At 39.9% G+C, this 25,560-nt stretch overlaps 1 protein-coding gene across 1 annotated transcript in view; it reads right to left on the bottom strand.

The window, feature by feature from the left end:
- EPHA6 (EPH receptor A6) overlaps positions 1–25,560 on the bottom strand; it is a 955,281-nt gene that overhangs the window by 176,503 nt on the left and 753,218 nt on the right. Inside the window, exon 12 of the mRNA XM_036349135.1 lies at positions 11,304–11,429. Within this exon, the coding sequence (XP_036205028.1) occupies positions 11,304–11,429 (126 nt within the window). The remainder of the gene's footprint in view (positions 1–11,303; positions 11,430–25,560) is intronic.

Below are 25,560 nucleotides of genomic sequence, written 5' to 3'. Positions count from 1 at the left end.
CCCCTGTCACACTCAAGGCAGGGTCGATGGGGAGGTTGCGGCGCCACCCCCTGTCACGCACAGAGCAGGGCCGATCAGGGGGTTGAGGAGCTCCCCCCTGTCACTCAGAGAGTAGGGCCAATAGGGGAATTGGGGCACCGCCCCCTGTCACACACAGAGCAGGGCCGATCAGGGGGTTGGGGCACCACACCCTGTCACACTCAGGGCAGGGCCGATGGGGAGGTTATGGCTCTACCTCGTCACACACAGAGCAGGGCCCGTGGGGGGCGTTTGGGGCGCCACCCTGTCACACACAGAGCCGCAAGGCGATCAGGGGGTTGGGGAGCTCCTCCCTATCAGGCAAAGAGCAGGGCTGATCAGGGGGTTGGGGTGCCTTCCCCTGTCACGAACAGAGCAGGGCGGATAGGGAGGTTGTGGTCCCGCCCCCTGTCACACACAGAGCTGCAGGGCGATCAGGGGGTTTGGGCGCTGCCCCCTGTCACGCTTATCCCGGTGCTGGGAGGCCTCGTGGCTCCGCTGATCCTAGTGCTGGGAGGCATATTACCCTTTTACTATATAGGATAGAAACCTGGTGCACGGGTGGGGGCCAGCTGGTTTGCCCTGAAGGGTGTCCTGGATCAGGGTGGGGGTCCCCACTGGGGTGCCTGGCCAGTCTGGGTGAGGGGCTGATGGCTGTTTGCAGCTGGTCACACCCCCTTCAGGGTGGGGGTCCCCAATGGAGTGCCTGGCCAGTCTGGGTGAGGGGCTGAGGGCTGTTTTCAGGCTGGTGGGTGACTGAAGCTCTCGACCTCTCCTTTTTTTCTTTTTTTCTTTTTATTCTGGGCCAGCTTTAGCTCTGAGGCTTGGCTCCAGCTCTTAGGCCTCGGCTGCTGAAAGCAGGTATCTGGTTTGTTTGGGTTCTATAATTGAAACACTGTTTCAACTCCAGCTCTGGGATCCCGGCAGGCTGAAAGCCGGTTTCTGGGGTTTTGTTTAGCTTCTATATTTGTAACAATGTTTCAAACTGCAAGCTCAGAGGCTGGCAGCGGCAGGCGGGGAACGTTGGAGTCCTCTGTCACTGAAGCAAGCAAGCCTCATGTTAGTTTCAAGCTGCCTGGCTGCCGGCCGCCATCTTGGCTGGCAGTTAATTTGCATATCGCCCTGATTAGCCAATGGGAAGGGTAGCGGATGTACGGCTAATTACCATGTTTCTCTTTTATTAGATAGGATTAATAGTTTAATTACCAGTATGTGGCAATGAACAAAACACATTAGAGAATTGTCATGACTTGAAAAACTATGTAATGTCTAAGTTCAAAACCAAATTAAACTTATGTCAAATAAATAATTTTATGCTGTCTTTGTTCTTGATTTCTTCCTGTGAAAACATTTTGTGCAGATAATTTTTTTTTAATCCTCACCCAAGGATATTTTTCCCATTGTTTTTCCCGAGAGAGTGGAAGGGAGGGTGGGAGTGGTGGTGAGGGGGGTAGAGAGAGAGAAACATCAAAGTGAGAGAGACACATAGACTGGTTGCTTCCCTGACCAGGGACAGGGAGCTAACCTGCAACCTAGGTATGTGCCCTCTTGACTGGAAATTGAACCTGAGACCACTCAGTGCTTGGGCTGATGATCTAACCACTGTGAACACCCCCAGGGCAGATAATTTAAAAATAGATGCCATATTTAAATCACAGATGCAATAATAACTGACTAAAAATAAGTTCTTCAATGTCCTGTGCACTGTTGTGTTAACTCATTTGGTCCTCATACCAACCGCTGCGGTGAGTATAATTCCTAGTTCAGTTTGACAGATAAGATTACCAAGGTACTGAGAGTTCAAACAACTTGACCAGACACACAATGAGCAATTGGCAGAGCTGGGTCTTGAAGTAAGACGATCCGGTTCCAGAGTCTGAGTGCTTGACCATTTTGTTATTCCCCCAAATAGGTCTCCATCAGTAATCTGGAGAACATAAAGTTTTATCCTCAATCTCAGTGCCTCATCTAAAAAAACACATCCTGGAAAGGCATTACGGACTGGGCACTGTGTTGCTTCCAAATATGTTTTGTCCTTCAGAAGTTCTAGGTTTTTAAAGGCTGCCACCTCCCCACTTTTCCTCCCCCCACCCCCACAGCCCTAGAGTATTCTACATAAACAGGAAATATGTACCAAGGAAATTTGCTGAAAAAACTTTAGATTTTGCTTCCCTTATCTCCCAACATCAGTTTATGATAATGGATTTAGGTTTCCTTTACCAGTTCGCATTTCAATTGAAAAAGGCATACATGAGAACATTTAGGAGTAGCATGTGATATGTTTCTGCAGAACCTCTGGGAAAGACATTGGGAAAAGTATTACTGCACCCTGAATATTTTTTAAAATTGATTTTTAGAGAAGAGAGGAAGGGAGAGAGAAACATTGATTTGTGCATTCATTGGTTTATTCTTGTATCTGCCCTGACTGCGTTTGAACCCACAATGCTGCAGTCTCACAACATGGCTCTAACCAACTGAGTTACCTGACCAAGGACCACATCCTGAATGTTTTAGGAAAGAGTTCTGAAGCTTTGGGGAAAGAGTAAATGCATCAGATTTTCTAGAAAGAAGTGTTTCAAATGCTCTGCGCTACTTCTGGCTTCAAAAGTGTCTATGGTTATAGAAATGACCAAATATTCAGCTTTTACGTTTTTCTGTCACATTCATTAAAAGAAAATTTAAAAAATAAAAACCTCTAAACAGGATATATTGAATATATATTAACTACATAGGTTATGAATGGTGAGACACTTTTATGAAGAAAACATTTGTTAAATGAATCATATATATGCTATAAATTAAAATACTAACCATTTTTCTTTTTTTCCTTCCATGCAAAATGTTATTTATTTTTATTTTTTTCTGCAACTCTTATAAGAGGTATAATTTTAATTTTTTAATCCAATTTTGCTAAGTACACCCCTGTAAGACCTCTGTGAACAGAACTATGAGAAGACAACATTGTACCACAGGGTGACTTCCGCTGTGCTTTGTCCTACAAGGTAAAAGAATGAACGCTGAGATGAGACAATTTTGTAACAGGGTCGGTCTATCCCCATCTTACTTATGTTCTTAAGTGGCCCAGCAGCTCACAAGGGCATGCGTGCTGCCCTGAGGGAATCACTGGGGTTCTCTGAAGAGGAAGAAGCATTTGAGCAGATAGTTCTTGTCATGTTTCCAATTAAAGCCAAAACAACAACACAACTATCCCTTCCTGCACAAAGATTAAACACTGATTCACATGGAGGCTCAGCTAATTCAGCAAGCTGTGTAAAGTTTTTTGAAATATTTCTTTGTGAGAAAAAATTCTTTAATGAATCTTTTGAAAGTGTTAATAGTTTCTTTGACTAGGACCAAAATGGGTGGCACAATTCATAATGATAACGCAAGAGGCTCTCTAGGGGATAGATATGTTCTTAACTGGGAATTTAAGCAGTCATACATATAAAATCCAGATTGTTAAGATTTAAACTTATTCAAATGATAGTAAGATAAAAGAAGCACTTGCACTAGTAAGAAAGCATAGCCAAGGTCAAAGGCTAACCTATTTAAAGAACCTGAAAATAGAGAGGTAAAAAGAACTAGGAAAAATTGGGAGATTACTCAAAGGCTCTTTTAAGATTTTTTCATGTCTTTTTGGCAGAAAAAAATTTCTCTTTGTAAATGTTCAAGACCTTGCTATCAAATGCATCCTGCAGCTCTGTATGTTTTTCTTTATAATGCACTGCCGGGCTTACATAAAGATGATGGTGCTCACTATGTCAGTTAAATATAATTTTATATGTAGAACATTGACTTTTTAAGAACCTGAGATGATTGTTCATTTATAGATTTCAGGGTTCCAGAAACCTCCTGAAATTCTACACAAACATTTAGAAAGGAGTCATATGATAATAAGATAAAAGAAGCATGTATGTTAGTAAGAAGGCATAGCTAAGGTCTAAGGCCAAAGCTGCTTAAAGAATCTGATACTTGAGACATAAAAAGAACTAGTAAATATTGGGAGATTAATCAAAGGCTCTTTTAAGATTTTCATATCCTTTTTCTTGGGGAAAGATTGTGTTCTTTTAGGCTAATAAAGAAAGCATAATCCGTAAGGAATCTGAGTTCATGACCTGTGTTCCAACATCAGGACCATCTTTAACACATGAAACCCTGCACTAAAGCTTTTATAAATGGAATGTTATTTGAAGGTTCAAATTATACCTTCAGTTTTGTAGATGTTCCTATCCTGACTTTTCTTATTCCAAATGGTATCTTCACAATGTCTTAAGTTTTAAATTATTTTCTAACCTGTGTATTTCTCCTCAAGTAAGCCAAAGAACCAAAGGGTGATCTACATGCTTTTGGAACTCACTGAGTGCAAAACTGGACATTACGTGACTAGCTCCTCTTGTGCTGGTTTTGGAAGCTATCCATATATCCCCAAACATGTCCTTAAGCGACTGTCTAACCTATAACTAACAGTGTTGCAAATATTTTAAAGGGATTGCTTATGAGTGCATGACTAAATACACTCATTCATGTCACCTTCCTTTTGTTTCTGTTGGCTAGTGTGTTCTCTTCGTCATTTTATCAGTGACGCTCTTCTGTAGCCTCTCCTGAGTCCTGAATAGAATAATGTTGGTCTTCTGCCCAGTCCTGCCCCAGGTCCCCAATCTAGTTTTCTAATCATTGTAGTTCTTCAGGGTTTCCCTCTGAAGTCTGCAGCTGCACAAACTGCAAAAAGGGAGCTCTCTAGGGGAGAACTGGCCAGTGGGTACTGAGGGACCTATTGGGGCTTGAAATCACACAAATGACAAGGAATAGAGAAACCAGGAGTTAGGAATCCAGATGAAGGCTTTTCTTTTTACCACAGTTTACATTTTGAATCATTTGTTCAGATTTTACTTTGCAAATTTAATCCAGTTTTCCTTTTGGTTTAAGTAGGCACACACAAACGCACTCATTCACATAAACCTCATTCAGGGTAGTAGGCAACATTCTCAGCTGCAGAAATGTGTAAGATATACACCTTTCAATTAAAGAAATTTTTTTCTCCCTGAAGATCTCTTACTAAAAAAACTACACCATTGTTTCTTATATGTTATGCACATTTATTACAGTACTTTGTTAAAGATAAAATAGGTAAGTTGTCATAAGTATTACAAAAACATAAAAAGAATAACCATCCTCAGGAGAACTGTAGTCAACAGAAGCTGTCTTGCCAAAAGTGATTAATTTTGAAACGTCAAATTGTAAACCTAAAACAAAGTTACTGACTTTTTCTTAGAATGCCTGAACATATGAAGAAATAAAATGGTTTGCTTCAATTTTTCTGTACTGCAGTTTGATTGTATTTAAAAGGTATATACTTTTCCACTGATTTCCCTTGACATATTGAGTTCATGCCAGTTTTGCTTAACTCATTGTACATTCCTCCACAGTCTGCCACCTAGTCTTATATGTTTCTGTTACTGCTTTTCTGCAGTCCTCTATATGCATCCAAACCTGATAATATCATGTTCACTAGATCCTAGATTCTCAGCAGCTCTAACCCTATTTGTCATTCCTGACTTATTTCTAACATTTAAACTGTTTGCCTTCTGAATAAAAATTTTACTTGCCTTTAGAATAAAGCATGCAATATTTGCTCTGACTCCATATAGATAGGATTTCACATGAACTATAAAACGAAGACACTGATAATCATTGTTAGTGGACACTGAAGACATTTTATTATTGGCTCAGCATTGTAAGTCAATTGCTATAGAAATGGTCCAAGATGGATCTGTTAGTGGTGTATAGACAACTGAGTTGTGAATTCATTTCCTAACATTGATAGTCAGGGGACAGTAATGAGGATATTAAAATGTCTAGCTATTGGAGTTTAAGGCTCATCCAAATCTCCAAAGGGTAAAGAATTAAATAACATTAAACTTCATTATTAATTATGAAATCTCATTTTTAATTCCATATGTTCATATTTCTGCTGTTATTTGGTTCAGTGTAGGCAGGGGAGAATTATGGTTTTGCCAAAAGCAATAAGGGGCAGGAGGAAAAAGATGAAATCAACTATTTATTCCATCTTGGTCTTTTACTTTGAACTTAATACTTGTCATGCAACAAAAAGAAGCTCAGGTAGAAATGTCAAAAGTGGTGTGTTATATATTGCACTGTGTTTAAAGCACAGGCAGGAAACTGAGGTGGGGCTTCCGAAGAACAGTCCTTCCATGACTAGAGAGCTTTTAAGATTAACCACAAAGGAAATCTTAGGGAGAGCTTCAACACTGATTTTCTTTCTTTCAGAACTTATCCATTTCTAAATCCCACATGCTGTCTGTTTTCATTGTTTCCTCTTTCACAGACTTCACTTATAGTTGACAAAGCTTGTTAGTGTAGGTATATGTTTCAGTTTGGCCTAGAATCTAACCTACATATACGAGTTACTTCATTAATGAAGAGTATTATTTTTCCAGTCTCCCACAAGTGACAGAAAAATGACAGAAAAAATCAAGTTAGAATTTTGTTGATCCAAATTGTACTCAACCTAGGATAGTATTTTCTAAGTAATCGTCAGATAATAAATACCCCTTTATATTTTATAAATAAGTTTAGTTTTTGAGACACATAGTAATGTTTGGAGTTTATGTAAATTTAAGATATCATATGATGTCAGATAGTTATTGTGAAGTGACAGAGAAAACCGAATCAATGAAATTTTTATTATTACTCCGTTAGTCTCATTGCATAATTTTATTTCTCAATGATTTTATTATTCTGCTTTCATTTATGTATGTTAAGCATGTGAAACCCTCTATAATATAAAAGATTATGGTAGCAGCAGAGTCTGAAGGTGAGCTACTAGTCTAAGATCCTGTGTAGAATGATAGTCAATGGTATATTAAAATGTTCTATCCCACTTCTAAGAACTGTTAGGTTATAGAATTAAATAAAAAAACTAGATATAGCAAAGAGAGCAAGCTTATTATCATTTTAGAGTATATGCCTGAGAATATATTTAGAATAGGCACATTCATTCTTTTCTTTTCTTTCTTTTTTTTTTTTATTGCTTAAAGTATTACAAAGGGTATTACATATGTGTCCATTTTATCCCCCCGCCCTAGACAGTCCCCTAGCCTCCCCTATCCCCCAATGTCTTATGTCCACTGGTTATGCTTATATGCATGCATACAAGTCCTTTAGTTGATCTCTTACCCCCCTACCTCCTGCCCCGCAACCCTCCCCGGCCTTCCTGCTGCAGTTTGACAATCTGTTTGAGGCAGCTCTGCCTCTGTATCTATTATTGTTCAAAAGTTTATAATGGTCTCTATTATCCATGAATGAGTGAGATCATGTGGTATTTTTCCTTCATTGACTGGCTTATTTCACTTAGCATAATGCTCTCCAGTTCCATCCATGACGTTGCAAATGGTAAGAGTTCCTTCCTTTTTAGAGCAGCATAGTATTCCATCGTGTAGATGTACCACAGTTTTCTGATCCATTCATCTACTGATGGGCACTTAGGCTGTTTCCAGATCTTAGCTATGGTGAATTGTGCTGCTATGAACATAGGGGTGCATATATCCTTTCTGATTGGTGTTTCTGGTTTCTTGGGATATATTCCTAGAAGTGGGATCACAGGGTCAAATGGGAGTTCCATTTTCAGTTTTTTAAGGAAACTCCATACTGTCTTCCATAGTGGCTGCACCAGTCTGCATTCCCACCAGCAGTGCACAAGTGTTCCTTTTTCTCCACATCCTCTCCAGCACTTGTCGTTTGTTGATTTGTTGATGATAGCCAGTCTGACAGGTGTGAGATGGTACCTCATTGTTGTTTTGATTTGCATCTCTCGGATGATTAGTGACTTTGAGCATGTTTTCATATGTCTCTTGGCTTTCTGAATGTCCTCTTTCGAAAGGTGTCTATTTAGGTCCTTTGCACATTTTTTGATTGGATTGTTTATCTTCCTTTTGTTAAGTTGTATGAGTTCCCTATAAATTTTGGAGATTAGGCCCTTATCAGATATGACATTGGCAAATATGTTTTCCCACACAGTGGGTTTTCTCGTTGTTTTGTTGATGGTTTCTTTTGCTGTGCAGAAGCTTTTTATTTTGATGTAGTCCCATTTGTTCATTTTCTCTTTCGTTTCAAGTGCCCTAGGAGCTGTATCAATGAAGAAATTGCTTCGGCATATGTCTGAGATTTTGTTGCCTTTGTATTCTTCTAGAATTTTTATGGTTTCCTGTCGTACATTTAAGTCCTTTATCCATTTTGAGTTTATTTTTGTGTATGGTGTAAGTTGGTGGTCTAGTTTCATTTTCTTGCATATATCTGTCCAATTTTCCCAGCACCATTTATTGAAGAGACTATCTTGGCTCCATTGTATGTTCTTGCCTCCTTTGTCAAATATTAATTGAGCATATTGGTTCGGGCCGATTTCTGGGTTCTCTATTCTATTCCATTGATCTATATGCCTATTCTTGTGCCAGTACCAGGCAGTTTTGAGAAAACTAGATATAGCAAAGAGAGCAAGCTTATTATCATTTTAGAGTATATGCCTGAGAATATATTTAGAATAGGCACATTCATTCTTTTCAAGGAGTAGAATTTGATTTTAATAGGGAGGAATACAGTAGGAAAGACTTTGATATTAAAAAACGTAATTTCAGTTATGCCATTCCAATTTCTCCTTTCTTTCCCCACCTCCTTCTCTTCTCCTCTCTCTTCCCACCGTTGCTCTCCCTTCTTCTTCTCTCCTGTGGTTTTCTTACTTCATTATGAAAGACATTGCATTAAATATATGAATATGCTTGCTATTCAACTGTCAGCCAATTATGTCTTGGTGTTTTGCTTGATTTTTGAATAATAATAAGAATAATAAGCCTTTGAATAATAATTAAGTTCAAAGTAAAATTTCAAATAATAAGCCTTTACCAGATCTTTCTAGTCCCTTGGTATCCGCACTGGGTGAATTCTAGCTCCTTCCCCTCAAACAGGATACCAAAATCCAAGGATGCTGAAGTCCTTTATATAAAATGGGCTGCATTTGCATATAACCTAGATAGTATATAGGTTACAGTAGGGTATGCGTACTCATAATTTCATTTGCATGAATTCAGTATAATGCTTGGTATGTGGCAAGTTTTGCTTTTTGAAACTTTCTGGGATTTTTTTCCCTCAAATATTTTCCAACTGTGGTTTGTTGAGTCCATGGATGCAAAACTCTTGGATAAAGAGGACCAAATATAAACAATATAAATAATTGACAACTGTTACCTAAATACTAATTTTAGGTGTGTTTGCTTTCTGGACCCACGATTCAATAATTCTATTATTGTAGTTAATGTAAAAATATGTGAGGTGCTGTAAAATATCACTCCTTGATAGCACAGTGTGACATGAATACAAAGAAACGAGTTTATATAAGACATGGATCTCATTTAAATTTGATTAACATAAGTAATGAGAACTAAATTAGCATCATCACTAGGACAGGTTTTGTGATTCTTTGAAGGACACAGCAAATGTCTTCAGGGACCTTCGAAGTACTGTGACAAATAGTCAACTGGTGGAAAGCAAATTAATTACTGCCCAGAGGACATCAACCTTTGGCCAACTGTTGACAGTGCCATGGTACAGGTCAAGGGAGGAACTCCTTCCTGCCCTCAAACTGACTTCAAGGGCCATTGGTTCAGCTACCCCGTGGCAATGAAATACTTCAGCTTTTTTTTCTTTTTAATATGAAACAATAAAAACCCATGATTATGGCTTCATTCCTCTTTACACAAAATTATAAAGAAAATTCTTGGGAAATAAGCTATACTTAAATGGAAGAGGATAAAGATTACCTTGGAAATCACAGCAGTCATTACTGAAAGTGGGAAAGTATACACGGATCCCTTATCAGAGTTACATAAACTAGGAGAAGTGAGTTGAGTTAATTTCAGATTGAGGGAACAGAAACAAGTTTAGATCTATAAACCTTTTATGAAGCAATTTTGTTACACCTGATTTATATTTAAGTCATGAAAATTGAACTGAGTTTTCTCTCCTATGAGAGCTAGAGGCAAATTTGGCTTAAAGCCTAGAAGAATAGAATGCTACAGTGTTCTCTTAGATCTCTCTCTAGAAAGTTGTTTCTGTGTATGTGTTACAGAAACCTCATCTTGCTTCTATTCTTCTCAGTGGCTAAACAAGGGTTATTATTATTATTTTTTATCAATGATATTGAATAATTCAAGTCACTACCAAACTTTGTTATGTCATTTCAACCACATACACCTAAATCTACCAAGATTTGTTATTAAGAGTTAAGAATTAAGCCATTAAAATACAGATGATCCATTCATCTCATTCCAATCAATAAGATATTAATATTATTTATGAAAGTTACATTTTTATATTTACAACAACGACGACAAAAAATGTATAATTGATATCCTTTTTGTTTCTAGGGAGAGAAAAAGGTGGCAAACACTCATGAGAATTAAAATTGCTAATTTTGAATTCACATAATTTTTTTGGCTCTTACTCTATCAGTGTAGCATTGATGGTCACCAAGTCTCCAATCATGTCAGTAATTATCTAATGATAAAACCAAACGACATCAAAGCTTATTTATAGTTTGTAACTCTTTGTATGTTTTAATTAAATAGGCAAGTGTAAATAAAAGGCAAAAGGAAAATGTCAATGCAATAATCTTGGGCTTCGTTGGTACAATTTTGCTAAGAAATGCGCATGTTGGAATTTTGTTTCTATTGGATTCCCAGTATATCGCTGGCCGGGCCAGCTCTCCTGAATGCATTGGTGTCATCACCATAATTTGTAGCATAATTACTAATTATGATAAAAAGACAAGAATTATGATTTAAAAACTCCAAGAATCAATATCCTAATGCTATTTTGTTAAGACACATATAAAATATAAAGTAGGTTTGCATTCTTCAGGTACAAGGGAGGAAGGCAGCTGGGTATTTTACAAAATGATAGAGAACACACAATTTGTGATTATAAAAGTACCATGGATAACCCACAAACTGATTTGCTAAACTTTAAAATTGCATTTTAAAATGTTAGCACTATGCTAATGAGGTGCTCAGGTTACAGATCTTCCTTCCACTTCTTACCATTTTCACAGCACTGGTTATCATAAATGTGATTCCTGCATTTAAACAAAGTCACTTGCATTCCTCTCAACAATGTACTTTAGAAATATTTATTTTTTTTTTACTGTGGATCTATCAACTGTGAGCACAGTCCTACTGCTGTATATGATGGCAGAAAATTTCACCTGGAATACATACCAGCAGGAATCCTGGGGGGCAGCGACCCTCCCCCTGCCACTGGATTCGGAGCCTGGATGCTGCTTAAAAACCCTGCCCTCAGGAAGCTGGGGCAGAAGGTCTCCATGCCAATGGCCGGGAAGGATCCTTTTAAGAGATAAAAAATTGACATTAATCAAAACCTTCTTCTTAGAAAAGTTATTGATCATTTAACTGGAATAAAACCTATAGTCAACAAGTGCATCAAAGCTTACAGGGAAGTTATGAAATTAAAAGAAAGGAAATGCATTTTTACTCATAAATTTTTAAAATCAACCTAGTATTTTAAAAAGAAAACTATTTTAACTAGTTATAATTAAAGAGCTTTAGAAGCATCCAAATGCTACCATAAAATTTCTAAACCTGCATTTGACCAAGGGGATATAAATGCACATTATTGATGTTGTCTGCCTGCAGAATTCAGATTACAGATATGCGGAAATAGCCATAACAGTGTCTGAGATCTGTGCCCACTAGAAGGAAGAGTGCTTTAATTTCGATGTGTTAGTATTAGTGCTTCAAATAAGAAAAACTCTTGTAGTTGCAATAATTACACATGTTTTTGCAAGAGTGGGAAGAAAACCAACATACACCATTCTTAATTTGTTACACTTTTCTATTTGGGACAAGACATGAGAGTTTGCAAAGGTAGAACCACATGCTTTTCCATTTTTAAGAAGGCAATTGTGAAGCAAAAAACAAAGTAAGTTACTTGGAAATTTACCCATAAAATTATATAATGAATCATAGAATCAAGGAATGTCAGAGCAAGGAAGGACTTTAGAAATCATCCAGTCAAAAAGTTCTCATTTTACAGACCAGCCAACGGAGGCCTGCTTTAAAGGGAAAGTGATATCAGGTAGCTGACAGGCTCCCAGGACACAAATTTCCCACTATAGATAAAAAACAAATAAGGAGCCACTTCCTATTTGGGAGATTTCTCACGTCTGAATATGAATTAGAAACCTTGCACTTGGGAATTGTAGTAGGATTATTATTGTGGCGTTTCAATGACCTTAACACCACGAAAATCATTCAGAAGTAAATTTAATATATATGCATTACCAGTGCATGGGCAGCATGGGGAAGATATGGTATATCTAAGTTTAAATCAAAATAATACCTTAAAAACAAGCTATGCTGATTGTTGTAAGAAATGCATTTCATTTGGGCCCAGCAGTTTTCTTATGCAGAGATCTAAGATCTCTCCTCCTACGCTCAGATTTAGCAAATTCTTTATTTTTATTTTTTTTCTAAATATATTTTTATTGATTTCAGAGAGGAAGGGAGAGGGAGAGAGAAACATCAATGATAAGAGAGAATCATTGATTGGCTGCCGCCTGCACGCCCCCTACTGGGGATCAAGCCCGCAAACCAGCCATGTGCCCTTGACCGGAATCAAACCTGGGCCCCTTCAGTCCACAGGCTGATGCTCTTTCCACTGAGCCAAACCAGCTAGGGCGAGCTCTTTATTTTTGAAGAGACTTCGCTCTGTTTCTTGATACAAATTTTGCTCCTAAAATAAATTAAAATTTGAGGCTTTGAATTTTGATCAGGATTATAGAGATCTGGTATACCATACACTATGTATCTTGCTTCTATGGAGACACTTGTTATGAAAGGCCAGCATTTCTTAGATCTTTAGAGATCTTTTTAGGAAAGATCAAAGTTACAAAGAATGTTTTAATGGGGGAGTCTTATGCATTGTACACTGGATTAAAGAAACCATTAAAAGAAAATCACGTACTCTGCGTAAACTGGCTTTGTTGCTGATTTCATGGGGCTTTTGTAAAATTGTCCAGCAGGGCTGAAGTCCCTTAAACGTTAGGAGGTGTGGCAAAAGAGGCAAGAGGTAGGCCAGAAATTGCTCTGGGGTAACTTTCCACCAACAGTGAAACTAATTTCTCCGTTGTTACTGATGGGATATTTAATCACTGAGCACAGAGTTAGTATGTGTCCATGCGCAATGCTTCATCACTTTCTGAGAAAACGTTCCTAATGAGGGCACTTCACTGAGTACCAGGTGGAGATAATCATAGCATGTATTTATACAGCATTCTTATTTAAAGTAACAAAAGAAACGATGATTTTACAACAGGAAAAATAATTACAGGAAATTCAGATTTTATTATGTGCTGTGAAAAGCAAAAATAATCCAATTTTAGCTGATTATGGATTTATTGAAGCCAATAATAGGAAGCCTGGATAAAAATACTAAATCACAAAGAAAAAGAATAACATAATCATGCACAGGAAACCAAAAGGGATACAAATGTAATTATCTTAAAGGAAATTTGAAGAAAAACAAAAGCATGTGGAGCAGTGACTCTAAATAATGTTAATATGCTTCACATTTAGAGATTTTTAATCTGAGTTTTTGCTATTTTTGCCAGCATTATTCCAAACTATTGACTTAGAAAATATTTCCATTATTTTAACTCTTTGAAAGAAACTAAATATAAATATAAATGTATTGCTATGTTTACATCAATTACTTCTTTTTTTTTTTTTTTTGGTTGTGACAGCCTGTCATATTTAATAGCAACTTTCATTCTCCTAAACTTGCTGCATCAGTCATAATGGCTTTTCCATGTTTCTTTACTATGGGTTAAAAGGTATTTCATTCATCGTGGCATATCTTCCTTAAGGAATTATCGCTTTTTTTAAAAATCTGAAACAAACAAACAGAAAAACTGGTGTACATGAGTATATTTTCAGTTGAGATATCATATAATGTGATAATAATACCTTATCATTTTTCTCCTTAAGGTCAGTCATGTCAACAGAGATTGTATGAAAATTCTAAAGCTCTAAGTTTTCACAATTCAATCAGGAAAACTGAAATTATTCTTTGTTATAATTCCCTTATCTCTTATTCCACAAGAAATGAAGTTCATGAGCCTTTCAGATTTGATATGAAATTATTTGAGTCTGGCTTGCCCTATTGCTTAAATTGCTGACTATCTTTGGCTTTTTTTAAAGTAAGTAAGTATATTATAGCTGAAGAATATACAATCCTATATAATAAAACTCTAATACGCAAATCGATCAAACCATGGAACGACTAGTCGCTATGACATTTACTCCCACCTGGGGGCAGACGCTCAATGCAGGGGCTGCCTCCTGGTGGTCAGTGTGCTCCTACAGGGGGAGCGCTGCTCAGCCAGAAGCTGGGTTTACGGCTGGCGAGTGCAGTGGCGGTGGCGGGAGCCTCTCCTGCCTCCGCTGCAGGTGGGCAGTAAGGAGCAAGGGGTCCTGGACTGTGAGAGGGCACAGGATGGGCTGAGGCCCCCACTCCAGAAATTTTGTGCACCAGGCCTCTAGTGTCTAATATCTATAGCAGGAGAAATATAAATGTTCACAAGTATTTTGTTTTTAGTTACATTCAATAGACTAATTATTTGTTATTACAAATTAGATTTTTATGTGATAAGAATATTCCGTTAGCCAAGTGTCAATTAACACATTTTTCTAAATCCCAAATACTTGAGTTTCCAGTTTGCTGGTGTTCCTGAGTCAGTGGGGTAAAGAGAGAATGGAATGTAACATTGCATTATTTCTAATATAGAGCTTCCAGATAACTGGGCAACCTGAGTTTTTATTTGCTAAATATGGCAATCCCAATCTCATAACATTTAAAACAGTTACAGATATCAGATGAATAATAGACACTATTAACTAGTGGTGCAAGGTAATTTGATGTAAGTCACTGGCTGCATGGGCCAGTGATTTATCTGTCTTTCATTAGCTCAGTGGTTCTCAATGCCCTTAGGGAACATTGCAAATTGTGAATGGGGAAATACATTACTGCTGTTTGGTGGGTAAGGGTCAGGATGGATACTAAAAGTATTGCAAAAAGTGGTATGCTATCTGCACAAGGAAAATTCTCCCTCAAAATGTTAGTAGCATCTCCTGGGAAACATTGTACAACAGTAAAGGATCTTGGGAGAGAGGAAAATGGTGGTAGAATAGGCAGATGTGTGTCCTGCACCTTGTCCCAGAGCAGATAGAAGGAGCAACTAAATCAAATAACATCCACCTGGAACTGGCGAAGTAGACACAGCTGGTGAGACAGTTCACAGCCGGAAAGGGCAGAGGACTCCTGGAGAACGGTAGGATTGGGGATCTGGGCAGGAGAGAGACATGCGACCACCAGGCTGAGAGGGTAAGAAGGAAGCTGCAGGGCACCAAGTCTGCGTCCCTCAAGGATAGGTGTAACATCTGACAGTGGAAAGGAAGTCCACGGGGCTGCTGGTGTTTGGGGAATCTAGATCTAAGTCCACAGCTGCAAGAGGCTGCACCCAGAAAGGCAGCCTGAAGAGATGCCTGAGCCATGCGGTGCCGGGGAGTTGGGGGGGCGGGGGGGAGAAACTCACAATTTCATGATGGTTTTGCCTCTGCTTTGTCACTGCTTTTATTCGATAAACCCAGTTCACAGGAACTTTCGAATACAAACACTCACCGAGGCTGCAGTCCAGGCGGAGGTGCGGATTTGTGGAGCCTGGGGAGAGGCTGAGGAGGAGAGCGGGATGGGGAGAGGTGACCAGGAATCAGCACTGAGACATTCCGGACCCTCCAGACCTAAACCGCCATTTTTCTCCTAAAGAGCCAGTCCCTCCCAGCAGCCTCAAGACAGCTAATATAGCCACACCCAGCCTGCCACTTGAGCTGTATAAAGGACACAAAGACTCTGAATAGCCCCAAAGAGACCTGAGAGACTGGGTTGAAGAGGGGCCATTCAGTCCTGGAAAGCAATACAGCACCACCCCCACCTATAGCCCTGTCAGAAACAGACGCTTGAGTGATTAAGATTGACAGCAGGCAGACAGGCAAAGTGGGGAGATTGGTCCTGCCTACTTGCAGCCAAGGCTGTGGAGATAGACAAAAACAGAGGAAGAGTGAATCCCATGGAACTTCAACAAGGTGATGACGACCTAACAGGAAACTGAGAAGTGGCAGACAGAACAGAAGAGTGGGGTCTTAAACCAGCCCCAATGGGGCATTAAAACTTGGCTCAAGTAAACAGCACTTCACTTTTTTATTTTTTATCTTTATTTTTTTTAAAAAGGATTTTTTCTTTGTTTTTATTTTATTTATTTGTATTATTTTTCTTCATTCTATTTTTTAATTTTATTTTATCTTATTATTTTTAAAATATATTTTATTGATTTTTTACAGAGAGGAAGGGAGAAGGATAGAGAGTTAGAAACATCGATGAGAGAGAAACAGTAATCAGCTGCCTCTTGCACACCCGCTACTGGGAATGTGCCCACAACCAAGGTACATGCCCTTGACCAAAATCGAACCTGGGACCCTTCAGTCTGCAAGCTGACACTTTATCCACTGAGCCAAACCGGTTAGGGCAATCTTATTTTTTTAAATTTTTTCCACCCTTTTCTTCCTTACTTCTCCCTCTTTCATCCTGTTCTCTCTTCTCCTGTCCCCATTTTAGTTTTTCTCTTTCCTTTCTTTTTACCCCTTCTAAAATGGATCTCCTTTATTGACATGTTATTATTATTATAGTCTCTGTAGGCTTATTGATATATCTAATTTCCTCTCCCTGGCTCCAAGTCTGTACTGGCACAAGAACAAGCATATAGATCAATGGAACAAAATAGAGAACCCAGAAATTGAGCCAAGGCTTTATGCTCAATTAATATTTGACAAAGGAGGCAACAACATACATTGGAGCAGAGACAGTCTCTTCAATAAATGGTGTTGGGAAAATTGGACAGGTACATGCAAAAAAATGAAACTAGATCACTGATTTACACCCTACATAAGAATAAACTCAAAATAGATAAAGGACCTAAATAGACACCTCTCTAAAGTGGACATACAGATGGCCAAGAGACATATGAAAAAAATGCTCAGTCATTAATCATCTGAGAGATGCAAATCAAAATGACCATGGAGATCACCTCACACCTGCCAGAATGGCTATCATCAACACTGTTGGTGAGGTTGTGGAGGAAAAGGAACCCTAGTACACTGCGGGTGGGAATGCAGACTGGTGCAGCCACTATGGAAACAGTATGGAATTTCCTCAAAAAATTAAATATGGAATTCCCATTTGACCCAGTCATCCCACTTCTAGGAATATATCCTAAGAAACCTGAAACACTCATCAGAAAAGATACATGCACCTCTATGTTGATAGCAGCACAATTTACAATAGCTAAGATTTGGAAACAGCCTACGTGCCCATCAGCAGATAAGTGGATAAAAAACTATGGTATCCTATATAATAAAAGAGAAACATGCAAATTAACCATCCCTCTGCTACACTCAAGCCACGCCCACCAGCCAATCAGGAACGAGTATGTAAATTAACCCAACTAAGATGGCGGCAGCCATGGAGCTGGAGTGAGCAGGAGGCTTGGGTTGCCCCTGGAAATGGCAGAAACCAAGCTTCTCACCTGCCCTGGCCAGACCTGGGCTCTGCTCAAGGCTACAAAGTTTCAATTACAGAAGATAAATAAATCCCAGAAAAAAGAAAAAAGAAAGAAAAAAAAGAGAGCCTGGGAGCTTGGGTCGCCGGGGAGCGTGGCCAGCCTGCAAACAGGCTTCAGCCCCTCACCAGGGCTGGCCACACCCCCATAGGGTGAGGGTCCCCACTGGGGGGCTTGACCAGCCTGGAAATAGCCCTCACCCAGGGCTGGCCAGGCACCCCAGTAGGGACCCCCACCGTGAAGGGGGTGTGGCCAGCCTAAAAACAGCCCTCAGCTCCTCACCCAGGCTGGCCACACCCCAATGGGGTAAGGGTCCCCACTGGGGGGCTTGACCATCCTGCAAACAGCCATCAACCCCTCACCCTGACTGGCCAGGCACCCCAGTGGAGACCCCCATCCTGAAGGGGGTGTGGCCAGCCTGAAAACGGCCCTTAGTCCCTCACCCAGGCTGGCCAGGCACCCCAGCAGGACCCCCGCCCCCCCCCCCCCCGAAGAGGCTGTGACCAGACTGCAAACAGCCCTCAGCCCCTCACCCTGGCTGGCCACACCCCCATGTGGTGAGGGTCCCTGCTTGGGAGCTTGGCCAGCCTGCAAACAGCCATCAGCCCCTCACCCAGGCTGGCCAGGCACCCAAGTGGGACCCCCACCCTGATCCAGGACACCCTTCAGGGCAAACCAGCTGGCCCCCACCCTTGCACCAGACCTCTATCCTATATAATAAAAGGGTAATATGCAAATTGACCCTAACAGCAGAACCACTGGGAATGAGTAGTCACTATGACACACACTGACCACCAGAGGGCAGATGCTGAATGCAGGAGCTGCCTCCTGGTGGTCAGTGCACTCCCACAGGGGGAGATCTGCTCAGCCACAAGCCAGGCTGCCAGCTGCCAGTGCAGTGCTAAGGATGTCAGACTGCAGCTTAGGCCTGCTCCCTGCTGGCAAGTGGACATCCCCCAAGGGTTCTCAGGCTGCCAGAGGGATATCTGACTGCCAGCTTAGGCCTGATCCCCCAGGGAACGGGCCTAAGCCAGCAGGTGGATATCCCCTGAGGATGGGGATGTGCCCAGACTGTGAGAGGGCACAGGCCAGGCTGAGGGACTCCCACAAGTGCACAAATTTTTGTGCACCGGGCCTCTACTATTTACATAATGGAATACTATGCAGCAATAAAAAAAGAAAGAACTCTTACCATTTGCAACAGCATGGATGGAACTAGAGAATATTATACGGAGTGAATTAAACCAGTCAGAGAAAGATAAGTATCACATGATCTCATGCATATGTGGAATCTAAGGAATTGATTATCAAAAATAGACCTAGAGTCAAAGAAGCATGAACAGACTATTGAACCTCAAAGAGAAGACAGTGGAGGGTGTGTGGGAAGAGATCAACCAATGAACTTGTATGCATTGATGAATAACCCATGGACACAGACAATGGGGTGGTGAGGGCCTGGGGTGGGGGGAGGGTTGGAGAGGGCAATGGGGGGAAAAAGGGACATATGTAATACTTTCAGCAATAAAGATTTATTTAAAAAAGAAGAGCCATTTTTATGTAAGGCATTGGGAAGGTGCATCTTTTACTCCATGGAGACCTCCATTTTGGGTCTTGTTACATAATAACATGTAGTCTAGAAAAACTTAGCTGCTCTGTGTAGTTTGGTAGGTAAAATATTCCTGCTCATTGTGTTATATGAGGTGGGCCAGCTGGAAGCCTAACATGGTCTCTTCTAACTTGGTCAGAAGGTGTGCAGAGTAGGGTTTCAGTAAATGCAAGTTGACTAAGTGACTAAATACATGATTGAGTGAAAGTGACACATTATTCCTTAAGCAACTATCTTGCTAGAATCTAAGGAAGTACTCTGCCTGTTCAAATGTTTCCCAGACCATAGCCTTTCTAATGACTAGAAGGCAGCTAATTTTCTATTAGGCTTAGAATCTGAACTATTGTACTCATGAGTAATTCATTTATCCTTTTATCCATCCATTGAGTTATTCATTTACTCAGCAAATATTTATTGAGACACCTATTTTTGTTTTTGTTTTTGTTTTTACTTAGTACCATGATCCACATTTCTAGTACAAAAATAGGAAGTAAAAAATTTCTTAATATGACACTTATTTTCAGGAAATGATTCTAACTGAGCTAAGCCAAAAATGCAATTACAGAATTTTATTCATTTCCTAAATTCTTATAAATCAAAATATGCCTACAATTAAGTTAGTATTTCCCTTTGTAGCTACCTGCACAGCTAATCGCAAGGCATATTCTTCAGCACCAAATACAATCAAAGTTCATGGAACCGTTACTGTTTTGTTTTTGATTTTTTTTTTAATCCTTCAGGTCACTGCAATATTAATTTTATAGATTTCTTATCCTGTTGTTGTTCAGGAGGTCATAATAAAAGTATTGAAGTGAAACGGGCAGCTTCATGGCTAAATTCTTATGAGCTATTTCTTCAATGCTAAAAAGAAATTTTCAGCTTTCCCTGAGTTATTTAGTTTGTTTTCTCACAAATTGCATAATAGCATTGTGATTGCTATAAATTACTTTTAAAACTAGAGCATTAACAAAGAGAATTAAAATCTTTTGAGACTGAATTATAATAAAACATTTGTCCTCAGTTGTTAGAGTATCAGCCGGTGCACCAGAGAGTCTCAAGTTTGCTTCCCAGTCAAAGGCTGATACCTAGGTTGCAGGTTTGATCCCAAGCCCTGGTCGGGGCATGTGTGGGAGGCAACCAATCAATGTGTCTCTCTCACATAGATGTCTCTCTCTTTCTCTCTCTCCCCCTCCCTTCCACTCTCTACAAAATAAAAAAAAATCAATGGAAAAAATATCCTCAGGTGAGGATTAACAACAACACACAAAAAGAATAAAACATTTACTGAATAATATATTTTAATTTATATATATAATAGAGGTTCTTTGGCATTTAAAAAGCAAACATTTTAAATAGCTGAGTTTTCTCACCTGTAAAATGATGAACGTGGACTAGAACTCTCCTAAATTTCCTTTAAGTTCTAGAAGTTTTTAATATGATTTTTATTTCATTGGCTACTTTGAATTGAACCTCTATTTTCCCCAAATGTGGGTTATACACAGTGGTCTTACCTATCTTTAGATTCAATGGGACTTGGAATCTTCATTATCAAAAAAAGTGTTCTAAATAAATTGGCAATTTGCAAATACACCCATCAGGTTTACTAGTAAAAATGCCGAGGCTTGAGGCCAGGCAAAACTTTGAATTCTGACTCTACCATTCACTAGTTATTTACCTATTTTGATACTCAGTTTTTTCATTTGAAACATAGAGCTAATAATATACATATCACATATTATTGTGGACCATATAGGGAGTGTCTGTTAGTGGCTGACAGTAGTGTTCAATAAATGAGGAATAAATATTTCTTCTCCTTCCACATCTTAATTTCCTAAAGTTGACCGACCATCTCATGTCTCCAAGCCTCCACAATACTTCTCCTGCCTGGACGGCCCTTTTGGTTTCTGGCCTCTGTCTAAACTTGCCCAACACACCTGAGAGGATTCAATATGTCCTCCTCTGTGTGCCCGTATGATTTTAGCTGCTATAATAAAGGTAGAACACTATCATAGGTATAGTGCTTATTTGTTTATAACTTTGTGATACCAAACTCAAAAACCCTTAGGGGCCCATCAGTTGCAATAAATATGTATATCAGGTTGGTGACAAAGGCATTACGTCAAACTGAAGGGTAAACATTCTGGCTAAGGACAATGAATTCAAATGTTTTAAAATAAATTTAAAAGAAGTAAAATAGAAGATTCCGAAGATGGCGGCGGTATAGGCAGACGCGTCCCAGGTCGTGTCCCTGAGCAAATGGAGTGAGCAGCTGAAACTAGTAACATCCACCCCGAATTGGCGAAATTCCTCAGCTGGCGAGACGGTTTGCAGCCGGGAAGAGCAGAACTCCCCTGGAAGGTAAAAAAAACCCAGGGATTTGGGCAGGAAAGTTTGCCAGACCTCTGAGCCCAGAGAGTCGGAGGGAGACCGCGTGGCAGACAGCCGCGTCCCTTGGGACAGGCACAGCCCCTGACGGGGGAAAGGAGAACCGCGGGATTCCTGGCGCTGCCAGGGGAATTGAGAGCTGGGTCTGTGATCACAGAGGACTGAGCCTAAAGGGGGCAGCCTGAAGAGCTGACCAGACCATGCAGTCCCAGTAAGAGAAGAAGCTTACAGAAACCAAGCCTTCCCCATTTCCGCGGCCGGCGTTTGTTTGTTTGTTTTCACTGAATCCTGTTCATGGGACATTTCGAATACAGACACTCACCTGTGCTGAAGAGAGGGAGAGTGTGCGGAGGAGTGGAATCTGGGGAGAGACTGAGGAGAGAAGGGGGGCAGGGAGAGGTGGCAGCGAATTGAGTGCTGAGACACCCCTGAGCCCAGGGCTGAGGCAGCCATTCTTTCCGGAGAGTGAGACTCCTCCCCCCAGCCCCCAGGCAAGGAGCACAGCCACACCCAGATTCCACCCTGTAGGAGATCAAGGATTAAAATAACCTGATCAGTCCCTGGGAGTTAACAGGGTCTGGCCTATAGAGGGATTTTCAATCCCAGCAACAACACAGCACTCGTAACTCTTACGCAGCCAGCTCTGGGCAGTGAACTTCCACTGGACAGAGAGGCCCTATAGCCTCAGAGGCCAACCCCAGAACACTGCCACCCAGAGGCTGACCCACAAACTGACTCTTTGCTAAACACAAAATAAGGCAGTCTGGGAAACAAATGCGGCTTGCTTTAAAATAAGGACTGTGGTTTACAACACAGAGGAACAGTGTATCGCAGGGAAACTCAACACTCTCCTGAATACCTGGCAGGTCTAAGGCGAGCCACACTGAAGAATAGAAGAACCGAAGGACCTTCATTACTGCAATATTTTTTTTTCTTTCTTTTTTCACCTTTTAACTAAGAAACCAATTTTTTTTCTTTTTTTTCTTTTCTTCTTCTTTTTTTTTTCTTCTTTTTTCCATCACCTGATTTTACCCTTTTAATTACTACCTTCTTATTTTTAACCAGTATTATTACCGCTACCATTTTACCATTTTTTTTTAAAGTGCCATTTTATTTTCTCTTTATTTTATTTTGGGATTAGTGTTCTCCATTCTATTTTCATCGTTATATTATTGGTTGTTTCTAGCTTGCATTCATCTCCAGGGAGCTGTTGCTGGAATTTGTTGGGATTAGTGGCTGTTCTATAGGAGTATTCTCCTCATATAAAAAAGTCTCTTCCCCTCTTCCACTTCATTCTCTCCTTTCGCTCTTTTTTTTTTCTTTTCTTTTCTTTTCTCGCTTTTATTTTCCCCCCTCCTTTTTCCCAATTTCATTTTTGCACTCCTTTTTTTTGGTCCCTAATTTTCTTTTCTTTTTTCTCTTTTCTCTTTTTCTCTTCCTTCTTCCTTATCCCCTAATTCTCTTAATTCAGGTGGTCACCTTTATTTGGGGTTATTCATATCGTGACTATATTTGTGTATAGTGCCTGGTACGTGGTGCCTTGTTGTGTTGTATTTTGTGCCTTTAAATCAACGCAGCAGATCCAAGCAACAGCAACCTCCTGAGCACCACACCCTCTGCTGAGGAACAGCAGCTGTACGTGAAACCTTGCCCCACCAGCCAGAAGAGCCACCACAGCTGTGAACAGCACCCACCAGAGGAGCTGCTGCCAACTGAAGAGCAGCTGCTACCGCAACCGCCCGAAGAGCAACCACAGACCAAGGAGTCACTGCCACCAAGGGAGCAGCCACTGAACGACTCAACGTCTAGATATGTCAGCGAGATCAAACATGGGTAGACAAAGAAACCCCCAAAGGAAAGAGAAGGAGGACTCTCCAGAAAAGCAGCTAAGTAATACAGAGGCATGCAACATGACAGAAAAAGAATTCAGAATAAGGGTCCTAGAGTGCATAAACCGGATGGAGGAAAAAATCGACAACCTCTCCAAGAAGCAAGAAGAAACAGATGAAAAAATCGATAACATATGGAAGAAGCTAGAAGAAACAGATGAAAAAATCAACAACTTAAGTAAGACCCAAGAAGAAATGAAGAGTGATATAGCTGCAATGAAAAACTCCATTGAAAGTATCAACAGTAGACTAGGAGAAGCGGAGGACCGAATTAGTGATTTAGAAGACAAGGAAGCAAAACATACCCAAAACGTACTGCAATTGGAGAAAAAAATGAAAAGACAGGAGGAGAGCCTAAGGGAGCTTTGGGACAACATGAAACGAAACAACATACGAATAATAGGGGTACCAGAACAACAGAAGGATGAACAAGGATTAGAAAACCTATTAGAAGAAATAATATCAGAAAACTTCCCTGAGGTGGGGAAGAAAAAAGTCACACAAGCCCAGAGAGTCCCAAACAAGGTGAACCCAAAAAGACCCACACCAAGGCACATCATAATTACCATGGCAAATGTTCAGCACAAAGAGAGAATCTTACAGGCTGCAAGAGAGAGACGGAAAGTTACATACAAGGGATCTCCCATTAGATTGTCAAATGATTTCTCAACAGAAACACATCAGGCCAGAAAAGAATGGACGGAAATTTACAAAGTGATGCAAAGCAAAGGACTAAATCCAAGAATACTCTATCCAGCAAGGCTATCATTCAAACTTGAAGGGGAAATAAGAAGCTTCACATACAAAAAAAGGCTAAGGGAGTTTATCACCACCAAGCCAGCAATGCAAGGAATGCTAAAGGGACTGGTATAAAAATAAGAAATAAAAAGCTCAGAAAGAAAACAGCCACACAAAAACAGAAATGCCTACAAACAAGTACCTTTCAATAATAACTTTAAACGTAAACGGACTAAATGCTCCAAACAAAAGACATCGAGTGGCTGAATGGATAAAAAAACATGACCCATACATCTGCTGTCTACAAGAAACCCACCTCATTAGAAGGGACTCACACAGACTGAAAGTGAAAGGATGGAAAAATATCTTTCAGGCAAATGGAAAGGAAAAGAAAGCTGGGGTAGCAATACTTATATCGGACAAAATAGACCTCAAAGTGAAGGCCATAACAAGAGATAAGGAAGGCCACTTCATAATACTAAAGGGATCAATACAACAAGAAGATATAACCCTGGTAAACATATATGCACCCAATGCAGGAGCACCCAAATTCATAAAAAAACTCCTGGAAGATATCAAAGGAGAGATCGACAACAATACAATCATTGTAGGGGACTTTAATACACCACTGACAGCACTGGATAAGTCTTCTAGACAAATAATCAGCAAAGATACAGCAATCTTAAATGACTCACTAGATCAGATGGACTTAATAGACATCTTCAGAACACTTCACCCGAAAGCCAGGGAATATACATTCTACTCAAATGCTCATAGGACATATTCAAAAATAGACCATATATTGGGTCACAAGCAAAGTATCCCCAAATTCAAGAAAATTGAAATCATAAAAAGCGTCTTCGCAGACCACGATGGCATAATATTAGAAATAAACTACAATAAAAACAACCCAAAATACTCAAACACCTGGAAGCTGAATAGCATGCTATTAAATATTGATTGGGTTACCAATGAAATCAAAGAAGAAATTCGAAACATCCTGGAAACTAATGACAATGAAAACACAACAATCCAAAACCTATGGGACACAATGAAAGCAGTCCTGAGAGGGAAGTTTATAGCTCTACAGGCCTATCTCAACAAACAAGAAAAAATGGTAGTAAATCATCTAACTCTACAACTCAAAGAATTAGAAAGAGAGCAACAAG

The sequence above is a fragment of the Myotis myotis genome, unplaced genomic scaffold, assembly GCF_014108235.1.
Source record: "Myotis myotis isolate mMyoMyo1 unplaced genomic scaffold, mMyoMyo1.p scaffold_m19_p_2, whole genome shotgun sequence".
In the NCBI taxonomy this organism is placed as follows: Eukaryota; Metazoa; Chordata; class Mammalia; order Chiroptera; family Vespertilionidae; genus Myotis; species Myotis myotis.
Note: the sequence above shows the minus strand (reverse complement) of the source record. Positions and strands in the feature narration are given on the sequence as shown.